Source organism: Neurospora tetrasperma, assembly GCF_000213175.1.
Source record: "Neurospora tetrasperma FGSC 2508 unplaced genomic scaffold NEUTE1scaffold_6, whole genome shotgun sequence".
Taxonomy (NCBI): domain Eukaryota; kingdom Fungi; phylum Ascomycota; class Sordariomycetes; order Sordariales; family Sordariaceae; genus Neurospora; species Neurospora tetrasperma.
In genome coordinates this window covers 3122184-3133202 of record NW_009799104.1, presented here as the reverse complement: position 1 = coordinate 3133202, position 11019 = coordinate 3122184, and the positions used below count along the sequence as shown (strand labels likewise).

Genomic DNA, 11019 nt, shown 5'->3' with positions numbered 1-11019 from the left:
GAATGTTGCATGTCCTTCCACTTTTGGGGGTCACTGGCGCACCCTCCTACTCTTCCTTCCCCTCGTAGCTCTCATTCCTCGTCTCGATTCATGTTACCTGTCCCGCACTCCTCGATAGCCATCTGCGACCTGAAAGTGACCCAACAGGTTCATTTGAAGCTGAGAGGTGCACGGGCCCTGGTGAGGCCTTGTTGCCACGGAAAGAAAATGGAAAAATTGCTGGTGCAATGGTCCGAAAAGATGAGGTAATGCATATGGCTGTGGTCGCATCTCGAATAATGTCCACCACCGATGGAAACGCGGTGTTTCTATACAAGCATCAAACAGGGTCAGTTTTGTGCAAAGGGAACCGGACAAGATGGCTTGGGGATTTATATCTTTGGCAATGGGCAAGAAAACGGAACTTGATGAACGTGGCTGACATTTAGTGGGCGCGCGCCTTGTCAACATTTTGTTTGTTAGGGGCCAGAGGACTACACCACCATGGGTTGGTCCAAATAGCCTTGATCCAGTCATTGAACAAAGGAAAGCATTAAATTGAATTGTTGCTGTACAACGCATACATACCCCCAAACACGCCGTTTTTAAGCCTATCCTTGGCCTTATCCAACATCTTGGGCATACAAGGCGGTGATGTATGAGACGAATGGACGCTGTATCCCACCTCGACGGGTATCGACAACTCATCAACATAACATCCTGCCATGCCACGTTGTCTCTGGCCGCAGACCTATCGAATCGCTGAACGCCCGCTGTTTCCGGAACAGCATCAGGAAAGACGAGAAATTACAAAAGGAAAAAATGATGGGGGAAACCGGCCAAGCGAACTTGGACATGCCACCTCGTATCGGCATGGCCAAGGAGTCCCGGATTTATTGTTGTGTCAGGTGGTTCTGGTTTGATGAACGTATGGTGTGGTATATTCTGGGTCGGAGGATACTGTGGATGTTCTGTCATGTTGCCGTCGGCATCAGGTGGATTGGGTATGGACAACGAGTCACGGTTTAATGTCGTGGTATGGTTTCAGCGCATGGCGGCAGCGGCATCGGTAAAGTTACCGACGAGGGCCTCGCCTCCTTCAGCCTTGATGGGGATGGTTGGCAAGGAAGCTTTGCGCAGCATCTCCATGCTGTCGTCCTCAGGGGTGCCCCAGTCAACCCGTGCAACGGAGGCCATGTCGTCGTGGGTTGAGAGCTTGGAAAGCAGGGCATTGTAGCGCTGGCCGGCAAAGCCGTAGGGAACAGGAGCGTCTTGCATGGGTTTGTCATGCGGGACCATATCATAGATGTCGACCATGTTACTGCGCGGTTCCCGGTCAGTTATTCGCTCTGCCGGCTACGTGGATTTGGGTCTCGGGCTAGATCTTGGATGGGAGACATTTCGGATGGGAGGGCATACTTTGATGTGCGTTCCACCACGCCCTGCAGAGCCGCAATTTCCCTTTCTGTCTCTTGGGGGTCTTCCTGATTCATCATGTGTTGCTGATCAAAGCTACCGTAGTGCATGTTGTTCTCGTCGAAGAGATGCTGGGCCTCGTCCTCCTGTGTTACAGAACAGTCCACGTCAGTTCTCTTGTTCCGTCGAATGCCTCTTTTGATGGTCATGTCATCGGACTGTGGCCGCTATGCCGAAACCTACCTCATCGTAGTCATCGCTCCTCCTACCGCCGAAGCAGGTTGAGCAAAAGTTGCCCATCTTGTTATCTTGTCCTCCCTTCTTTATGTGCCGTGTCGCCAGTCGGATGGTGGTCGGTCGGTCGGTCGGTATCAAGTCGTCGGATGACGTTTGTCAATTGGAATCGCGCGAAGCGACAAAAAAAAAGTCTCGAAGCCAGACGTCGTCGAAGTAAAGTTGGGAGAAAAGACTGTCGCGAAGAGATGAAACTTGATCGATAACGAAATGAGATCAGACCAAAAAAAAAAAAAAAAGTTGGGTCCCGTCGTGAAAATCGCTTGTGGTGCTGGTTTAGTTAAGTTGCTTCGGCTTCTGTCGGGTGCCCGCGGGGGAGGGGACTGCTAGCGAGGTCGGTTCATCAGGCAAAGGAAGGAATGTGTCGCGATGGACTTGCTGCAGTGTCCCGAAATGTGGTCGGCCGTCGGCTTGGAATCGGGCGATGATTGCGCGACGGGAGGCAGGAGGGATGACTGGAATGACGGGATAAGGGAACCGAAGGGAGAGTTGTCCTTATCGATATCGATCGTCGTCGTTGTTTCCAAATTTCAACGCGCCCCGATTCATTTCCAGGTGTTCCTTCCCGCAAGCCCAGCACAAGGTCTTCTCGGTCGCGAATTGAATTGCAGTGTTTGGTGATTTCAACAAATGTGTCACGGTTCAATGCGCCTGCCATGTGCGGCTAAAAATCCACCGGCGAAAGATTTGGAGCGGTCATCTGGTTGGTTCATCCTTGCTCGTGCCTTATTCAGCCGCCTCCAGCAAAACTTTTGCTAGTGTACAGGCGCCAGAGCCCAACGAACTCTAGCAAACCCTGTGTGGCCCTGGGGCTGAACAGCAGGCGCGAGTGCACGTGCGGCTATCCAGACTAGCCTCTAGCCTCATCAGCCTACATACCAAGGCGCTGCCCTGCTGGTGGGTGGCAGAAACAGTTGGTCAATGCGCACTTATACGCCATTTTAACCTTCTTTGGTCGCTAATGTGTAGTGATCTGTCAGTCGCACGAGTCACTCACATCAGTGGTTGATCATCCAGCCAAAAACCCCTTCGACTATATACCTACCTTGAATATGTACAAGGATTGAATCATCAGGAACGGACCACGAGTTCAACAGGGAAGATGAAGTCATCCGGAAATGTTCCGTCATTTCTGAAACGTCTCAACTTGCTGATTGATGAGTGTTCTAGACAAGGAAGCCCCGGTGCGGAGCTCACCGGACTTCGGACTTACTGCCCTGATACCTCTAGTGGAAGCGACCCGACTTTCCGGTACACTATTGCCCTGGAAGTCCCACTGTAACTTGGGTGATGCCCATCATGAAGTTCCCGTTCCCGTTCCCGTCACCTCGCTTTACATTTCCATGTTGCAACGTCTGCACATGGTAAAAACATGGAAACATATTGCGGCAAATGCTACGTGCTGCTATCGGAGACTGCGAAAATGGAGCTTTACCATCAAAATCAGGGCTGGAACTCGTTCAAGTCGACGAGTGTCACAGCCGAGATTGGCATCTTTTTTGCGGGGAACCTTTAAACTCCACTGACGGTCTGGGCTTTGCTTCCTGTCTTCGGAGGTCCCTCGGGCTTCATGGCCCTACACAGGAAGCTCTTGTCGCAAGCATATCAGAGTGATGAGACCACTTCGATTTTTGACATTTACGACTGAGAAGAATGACGAGATAAAACATTAAGGGTATATCCTAACTTTACATAAACGCTCCAATCTCATCCCATTCCTTCCTTCCAACACCCACGCCAACACCATAAGACATGCAAACCTTTAATACATGAAGTTTAAAAAAACGTATAAAGAAAAAGAGCCTCTGTGTAGCTCGATGACCGTAAATCCTTATTCCCCAATCCTCCTGTTGTTATACGAGAGGTGTTCCCATTCCCTCTCCTCGTGCACCAACCCACTACAGCGCTGTCCCCGGGCGCACACCATTATGATCGACCGACTGATCGACGGTATGCCTCGGATAATACACCGTGGCCCTTGACGGATCCACCGGCGACCCGGGATGCGTACCATCGGTCTCCGGCCAATGTCCAGCCTGATCCTCATGCTCCGGCGTCCCAACCGTCGTGCTCGCCACCGACAGCCTCACATCCATCACACTCAACCTCTGATCCAGCGGCGGCAACCTGGGCGACGGTGATAAGGGGACACTCAAAGTTGACATCTCCATCCCTTGCTCCGGAGAAAGCGACTCGTTACCATACACCGAAGTGGCAGCCGAAGAGGCCGCGGGAACCGTCGAATCGAGCGTGGTGGCGGATTTGGTGTAGGCCGGTGGTGGCGTAGTCGGGTAGTAGCTTGATGGACGATCCAAGTCTGAAGGAGCAACGACGTGGAAGCGGGGCGGAAATTCACCGGGCGCGTCTCCCATTGAGAGTCGGCGGGACTTGGACCGCCGGAAGAGCACCATCCAAAGACCGAAGACGAGGAAGATGCAGAATACGGGGACGATGACCCCGATGGAGATTTGGGCGGCCATGGGTATCCCGCCTTCGCGGTCGGGGGAGGGGGAAACTGTTGTGGGCGCGGCAGCTGCTTGTGAAGAGCTCATGCTGGAAGAGATTGGGATGGTGGTATCTGATGTTGTAGAAGTTGAGGAAGATGGAGTTGTCATCAGGGTTGGCGTTGTTTGTGCAACCGTCGAACTGATCAAAGCCGTCGTTGTTGGACTTGTCGGAAGAGGAACGCTGCTCATCAAAGTGTTGCTGGTGGTGCTAGGATTCACACAATAAGGGGATCCAGAGTCGGCGCCCATGCATGTTTGCCCGTCGGCGCAGCAAACATTTCCACATTGGAAATCACCAGTGGCGCAAACCCTTGCACACCCATCTTGGCCAGCCTCCGGAGGGCAACAGAAAAAGGCGCCGTTATCAAGCGAGCACGTTGAGCCGTTTCCGCAACACCAGCTTCCTTGTGTACATGTTGTTTCGTCGCTTGCACACGTGAGATCGCGTTGTGCGAGTTCAAGAAGTCCTCGACGACCTGGACTTGCTAGGGTGCCGATGTCGTGTTTGGGTCGATGGGCAGGTTGGAACAGGAACCGGGTGGGTGGGATAAGGAAAGGAACGTCGTTCATTGTGGCATTAAGTGAAGGATTCATGTTGATTGATTGGTCAAGATATCGTCAGATAGAATATAGTTGGTGTTTGTTTAAAAGAGCGACATGACAGAGAGTGAAAAACAGTGTGAAAGAGCGGATAGGGGAAGGGGGTCAGAAACTGGAGGCAAAACGGCAAGGCAAAACTCGACGAAAACGAAAAAGAAAGGAAAGTCGGTCCATGTTATCAGAATTTTCGATGCGCTGGCTGAGGACGTTAACGGTTCAGTTGGTGAGGCGCCATGAGGGTTAGTTGAAGATCGACAGTCACCAAGTCCGTGACGTTAATTTCATTCAGTGTTGATCCCGTGCAGCAAGGGAAGGAAGAAAGGTACCATGGCCTGTGATTGGTCCATCCGCACCCCCCGGCTCCGAGCCGGATCCCGACGCGGCCTGGAGCTAGCATGCTTGTCCCTTGACACCTTGATGGGCAGCTATGGGCCCCTCTCGGAGATCGGCATGCAAAGGACTCCTCAAGCCGCCCAATGCGGCCAGGACAATCCGGGGAAGTGCCGGGGCTAACACCGGATAAAGCATCGTTCCTCACTCGTCGCCATCTCGGTATCACGGCAACATTCGGCAACGAGAGGTTTTGACGTCGGTGCACTTCAATCTCCATGGTTAGCGCCGTGGCGAAGAGGTCCACCCAGTGACGGCATGTCGATTGTCAGTGGGCTCGTCGAGGACAAATATAAAACATGGAGTCCAGAGTATGATGTGGAGGGCAAATTAACGAGTTTAGTTGTAGCCCTGTGAATAGTCATCGGAGACTATAAATGACCCTGAGGACGAATGAAAGCAATAAAGGTAATGAGACCAGTCAAGGCCGTCCTATGAAGTTTTACGGCGATCGATATCACAGTTTCGGAGGTCTGACCCGGCTGCAGTCGTCAAGTCATTCTGGATGAGGTGGGTTAGGGTTTGCGACGATCAGGATATGCATGTCTCACCATCAACCTAGCATATCCATCTTATCGAACTTATAAAGTCAGTGTAGGACAGGGCATGCATGAGATGGAAATCCGGTGCTACGTATGCCCTACTTTGAGTTGCTTCTTTGGGAATCATGTGGTGGCTGATTAGAAGAAAGAGAGAAAGAAACCCAGGAAACAAGTAGGTAAGTAGAAATACCCCTCATCACTACCTAGGCACACAGCGCACCTTCCCAACTTCTACCTCTACATTTGCAATGAATCTTGGTGGCCTGTCCGATAAAGCACGCACATGCAGCTTTGCAGACTGCACAGGTCTCTTGAAGAGTTCTCAGCAACATTATATCTGCAAACAATGGGGACGAACATCCCAAGATCACGTATTCCGTTGGTTCCTCTGTTCGAAATCTCGGCGGTTGAGATTGGCAATATACCTGCTTTCCGGATTTTCCATGCTGGTGCTCGCCTCCAGGATCTAGCCCTAACCCCATAGTAACGACTGGACTGAATCGTTGACTTCACTTGGAAGGCGCGGCCCTCTCTATGCCGCAAGGGAATGCTCCGCCTCTTGCCCGCCAGGAGTGGAACGGGATTTCCCCAACGTCGATATCTGCTTACCTTCCACTTCACTTTACATGTACCTCTATCCACATGCATCAACTCCCCTCTGGCATGGACGGACATTGTCCGGTTTGATCAAGATACAACTTACAACGTTCGGCATTTCATGCGCATCAGCCAGCTAATAGAACATTGCCCGCATTACCTTGGTTGATACATGCCACTATGGATACCTCTGGTCCTTGATTTATTTAAAACTTCATAAGGTGAGTTGTCCTCCTCTCCCCTTCTACCTCCCCACCTTCTGTCTTCACTCTTCCCACAAACTGGCAACATGATAGCCAACCAAGAGTCTCTTGGCAAAGCCATCAACAGCGCAGGCCTCCACGAGCCTGTGAACTTTCGATGGCGTGTCACTGGCTACTACACGCCCGACCTTCTCGAGAGCCACCTTGAGAGACTGACCAAGGCTACCGAAAAGTACCTGAAAGATTGTCCCTGGCCAGCCAAAGAACTCGAGTATGGGTCTCTCAGGGTCAAGTCGATGCCCCTGTGCTCCCGCGAGGAACGCAACAAGGCTCCTTTGGACAAGAACGGAAGAGCGTACTTTGACATGACGGTACATGAATCCAGCGTCTCTTTTGTAAGCTCACATTTAGGGAGGGAGTCTAACAATGTCCCTCACAGGTTCAAATAACTGCTCAGCTCAACCCTGGACGCATCTTCATTCCACAGAAGCTGGTCGAATTGCACGAATCGCTCTATGACTGCCTGTTTCCCAGACGTGGTGAAAAGTACCCTGTCACCAAGGGCTCCGGCTTTCGCTGTCAACTGCCCATTGGTGGTTTTGAGGGGCCAAATCACATCTTTAGTATCGTGAGGCTTTGCTGGACTGATGCACTATCAACAGCCCTAAAAGGAGTGTTCATCAGAAGGGGGATCATCGCCCACACGCATGCTCCAGAACAATTTCCCGCCTCCGCAATCGTGGCCTTTATGAGAAACGTGAGAGCCAGCGATCAAGACCGATTACAGAATGAATTATGGCTGACTTTGGCGCAGAACCTTCTGAGACTTAAGGCCGTTTCCACAGAGTCCGCCGAAGAGCTCTCACACGTGCGCAACGGCCCAAATGCCGTCCAGACAATCGTACACCATCTACTCGATACTTACCTCACATTGTGGAAGACCTTCAAGCACACGCTCGCTGCGGCCAAGGACGAAGGTTAGTCCACCCTCAAGCCCTCATCTCTTCAATGTACACCTCGAACATCTGACATGGATTAGACGCTTCACCCAAGATGATCAAGAACGTCGTGACCAATGCCGAGATCATGCTATCTTCCTTGAATAGACTCGTCAATAACATTGAGCGCCATGTCGGGAAGCCCGTTCCGGGATGCAAGAGTCGATTCTTCCTCAAGAGGTGGATCAAGAACTATTTCCGAACAGCGGAATCGCCTACCGTTTGCCTTGACACTGACATCACGGGTCTTGACGTTGATCGTTCCAAGTGCATGCGTACGTATCAATCAAATGTTTTCATCCATTGATACTTTCGGGTACAAAAGGCTGATTTGAACCGCCCTACAACAGTTCATCGCAAACTTCGTCGCTACGAAGCAGCCTTGTGCAACATGATAGCTACCGTCCGTCTTCTGGATCCGAGCACATGCAAAAAGTTCGAGCAGGTGGTTGACTCGACGGCCAACACTCCCGACAAGGCCGACTTTTTGCATATGTACGCCGGCACTCGGAAAGGGATGCCGAATTTGACCAGAGGGCGCCTGCTGGACGATATCAAAGGGTTCATGGAGGGAGTCGAGGATACACACCGCAAGCTTGTTGATCACCTTGAGGTCATCGAACAAGAGATTGGCTGGTCGATCGACCCTAACTCGAGGGTTTCGTGGTTCCATTCGGCAGAGCTGAAGGAAAAGTGCTACGACTCGGACTCTATTGACTCTACTGACTGATCGGACTCCTGTTGTGGGACGCCGCCCTATTTCGGTCGGGCCCAAGGAGCTGCATATTGGAAGGGAAGATATTGGTATAATTTCAGGATGATTTCCACGAAACATTATGGATATGGTGACTGCTAATAGGGCGCCTTGGACATTTGGTTCGACCTTTTTTTATGTGTGATTTATCAGACACACAAATACATGGCGTACACATCTTTGGCACGCACACAATGCGCAGTCACCACGTGGCTATCGCAGACAATGCAATCAGGTTTCAACACCGTAAAATCCCCATGGGGTTAGAGTAGTACCATAGCCGTCCGGTCTTCTGTAGTCATGGGCTAGATACGAGAGACGTCATGTCAGTATTACATTTTGGCAGAGCGAGCCAATCAGGGCGCAATATGCCCTAGTCCCAACGTTGACACTTGATGTACATTCCTTTTTGACGATTGTTAGTCATCCTTTGTTTGTCTGTTACTGGCCAGAACAGGCGGTGATGGTGATATTGTTTGTCAAGACTGGTATGAACTAGTAATAGTGGCTGACATCTCACAACCAACCATGCCCCTGCTCTTTGGGCCAACAACAACCAGGCACCACTAAACAAAATGGCGATAATCCCCAACTTTTCAAATCGCCGTGTTGTTTCCTTACTTTTGTGCTAATTCAATAACCTATCCAGCAACGATGACTGCATCAAAACCAAGAACATCCCCAATATCACCCAGACCGAAATCCAATCATGCTCATCGTCCAGCTCCCCTATCGGAATTTCAGAACCTAGGCAACGGAATCCTCTTTTTCGATCCAGCAGCAGAAACATCACCACCAAACCATGACGGTAACCACAACCATGACGATAACCACTTCCATACCCCCCAACTCATCGTCCTCTGCACCTGGCTAGGCGGCGCCACCCCCCGGCGCATCGCCAAATACACCTCAGGCTACCGGCGTCTCTTCCCCGCCTCGCCCATCCTCGTCATCCAAACCGTCATTGCCGACTTCACCGTCCGTTCCGAACAGGCCATTCGGCGAAACCTAGCCCCAGCAAGAGATGTCATTCGGCATATTCTCCTCACCCGCGATCGCTCCAATTCCCTATTACATGCGGGAGGAGCCTACAATGCACCGGCGGAAAACGAGAGTCACGGGACAGGCACAGGAAGGACAGGAATCCTGTTACACATCTTCTCCAACGGCGGGTGCCACCTATCCCTCCAATTAGCCCACAGCTATTTTTCGTCTTTTGGCCACTCGCTCCCTGTCACGCTACAAATCCTCGATTCCTGCCCTGGCACGTTTTCCATTGCGCAGACGTATGGAGCAGCAGTGCATTCGGTTCCGACTCATCATCCTTGGGTGGTACAGAGCATGGAGCGATGGGGGTTGTGGGGGGCCGTGGTGTTGGTTGCGGGAATACAGCACGGACTACCGAGAGCGATTGGAGAGAATGTGGTGAGAAAAAAGTTGTTGGGTGGGGTGGGGGTGGATTTTGAGGGGATGAGGGGGGGAGTTTTGGATGATGAGCTTTTTGGGGGACAAGGAAAAAAGGAAAGAACGGGGAGGTTGTATTTGTATTCGAAAGCGGATGAGGTGGTGGGGTGGAGGGATGTTGAGAGGCATGTGAGGTTGGCTAGGAAGTTGGTGGTGAAGAAGAAGAAGATGATGATGAAGGAAGGGGGAAAAGATGATGAACAACAAGGGTTGGTGAGAGCGGAGAGGTTTGAAAAGGCGAGTCATTGTGCGTTGGTGATGGAGGATGAGGAGAGGTATTGGAGGGCTGTGAGGGAGAGTTGGGAGGGGCAAATGGAGAGGAGGCGGATGCGGAGAGAGAGTCGCGAAGACGAGGAGTGTGAACCCGGAAAAGTCGTGTTGGGGGCTACGGATGAACAAGGGGGAGAAGGGGGGGTTGGTGAGGAGCCAGGGACAAGGTCCGGAGTTGAAGAAGGAGTTGAGGCGAGAGCAGCTGAGGCTACTAAGTCTAGGAGAGGTCGCACTAGCAAGCTCTGATGGACTCGACGCTTCTGCTGTAGACGTTGTGAAAAACGAATGAGAAGATGGGATGCGGTTTCGATGATCGCGTCGGGAAGAGGAATTGCTATTCTTTTTGCAGTGTAGTTTATGGGACTCCAAAAGGAATAGACACATGGAGCAAGCCTCAGAAGACCGTTGGCACTCTCGTCTATGATAGCGTGGTTTGTAATTAACGACAGCTCTCATCATGATCATCCAGACGATGTGACAGTATACATGAGACAATCAGGTATAAGACCAGTTTGAGCAACGGCGGTCTGCGTCCTCTCAATGATAACCGTCGTGAACATCGGAGTTGCTTGCAAAATGTGAATACCTGTAGTAGAATTAGGCACAAAGCGGACGACAACGGCAGAGGTTACCTTGTATTTTTTTGTTAGACCACTGGGGACCCACATTTTAGCCCCCATTCGCACATCCGAAAGCGGTTGGGCGCATGATAAGGCTGGAGTTAGAGCGGTTGCTGGGATCCACTGTCATCTCCAACGACTCTAACTTGTGCGACTCCACAATCAACCAATGCAAACCTGGGACAGTGACCAGCTTGTGGTTGGTCCGTCTTTCCCCGAAAAGAAAACAAATCAATGAATAAAACCATAAAATCAATATCCTAAAGAGTCCCTGCTTGTGTCGAGAGACATCGACAATCACGGCGACGTTTTGGATAAATCTCGACGGTGCCAGAGAAAGTGCCTCTTAGGTATAGTCCTTTGTTGGCATATTGCCCGATCAGCT

General features: G+C 51.3%; 4 protein-coding genes across 4 annotated transcripts; 2 read left to right on the top strand and 2 right to left on the bottom strand.

Moving 5' to 3' along the window:
* Nucleotides 1-436: 436 nt before the first annotated feature.
* NEUTE1DRAFT_69638 (uncharacterized protein) lies at nt 437-1695 on the bottom strand (the record flags this gene model as incomplete). The annotated part of the gene is made up of 3 exons (XM_009856351.1): nt 437-1300; nt 1399-1541; nt 1639-1695. The coding sequence occupies 3 exons, from the start codon at nt 1693-1695 to the stop codon at nt 1024-1026; spliced, it is 477 nt and encodes a 158-aa protein (XP_009854653.1).
* Nucleotides 1696-3587: 1892 nt separating this feature from the next.
* Nucleotides 3588-4766, bottom strand: NEUTE1DRAFT_124916 (uncharacterized protein; the record flags this gene model as incomplete). Its single annotated transcript, XM_009856350.1, has 1 exon — nt 3588-4766. The coding sequence occupies one exon, from the start codon at nt 4764-4766 to the stop codon at nt 3588-3590; it is 1179 nt and encodes a 392-aa protein (XP_009854652.1).
* A 1848-nt stretch (nt 4767-6614) lies between these two features.
* On the top strand, nt 6615-8256 carry NEUTE1DRAFT_49946 (uncharacterized protein; the record flags this gene model as incomplete). The annotated part of the gene is made up of 5 exons (XM_009855590.1): nt 6615-6923; nt 7016-7156; nt 7316-7505; nt 7568-7801; nt 7877-8256. The coding sequence occupies 5 exons, from the start codon at nt 6615-6617 to the stop codon at nt 8254-8256; spliced, it is 1254 nt and encodes a 417-aa protein (XP_009853892.1).
* Nucleotides 8257-8934: 678 nt separating this feature from the next.
* On the top strand, nt 8935-10429 carry NEUTE1DRAFT_148974 (uncharacterized protein; the record flags this gene model as incomplete). The annotated part of the gene is made up of 1 exon (XM_009856349.1): nt 8935-10429. The coding sequence occupies one exon, from the start codon at nt 8935-8937 to the stop codon at nt 10258-10260; it is 1326 nt and encodes a 441-aa protein (XP_009854651.1).
* Between the last annotated feature and the right edge of the window lie 590 nt (nt 10430-11019).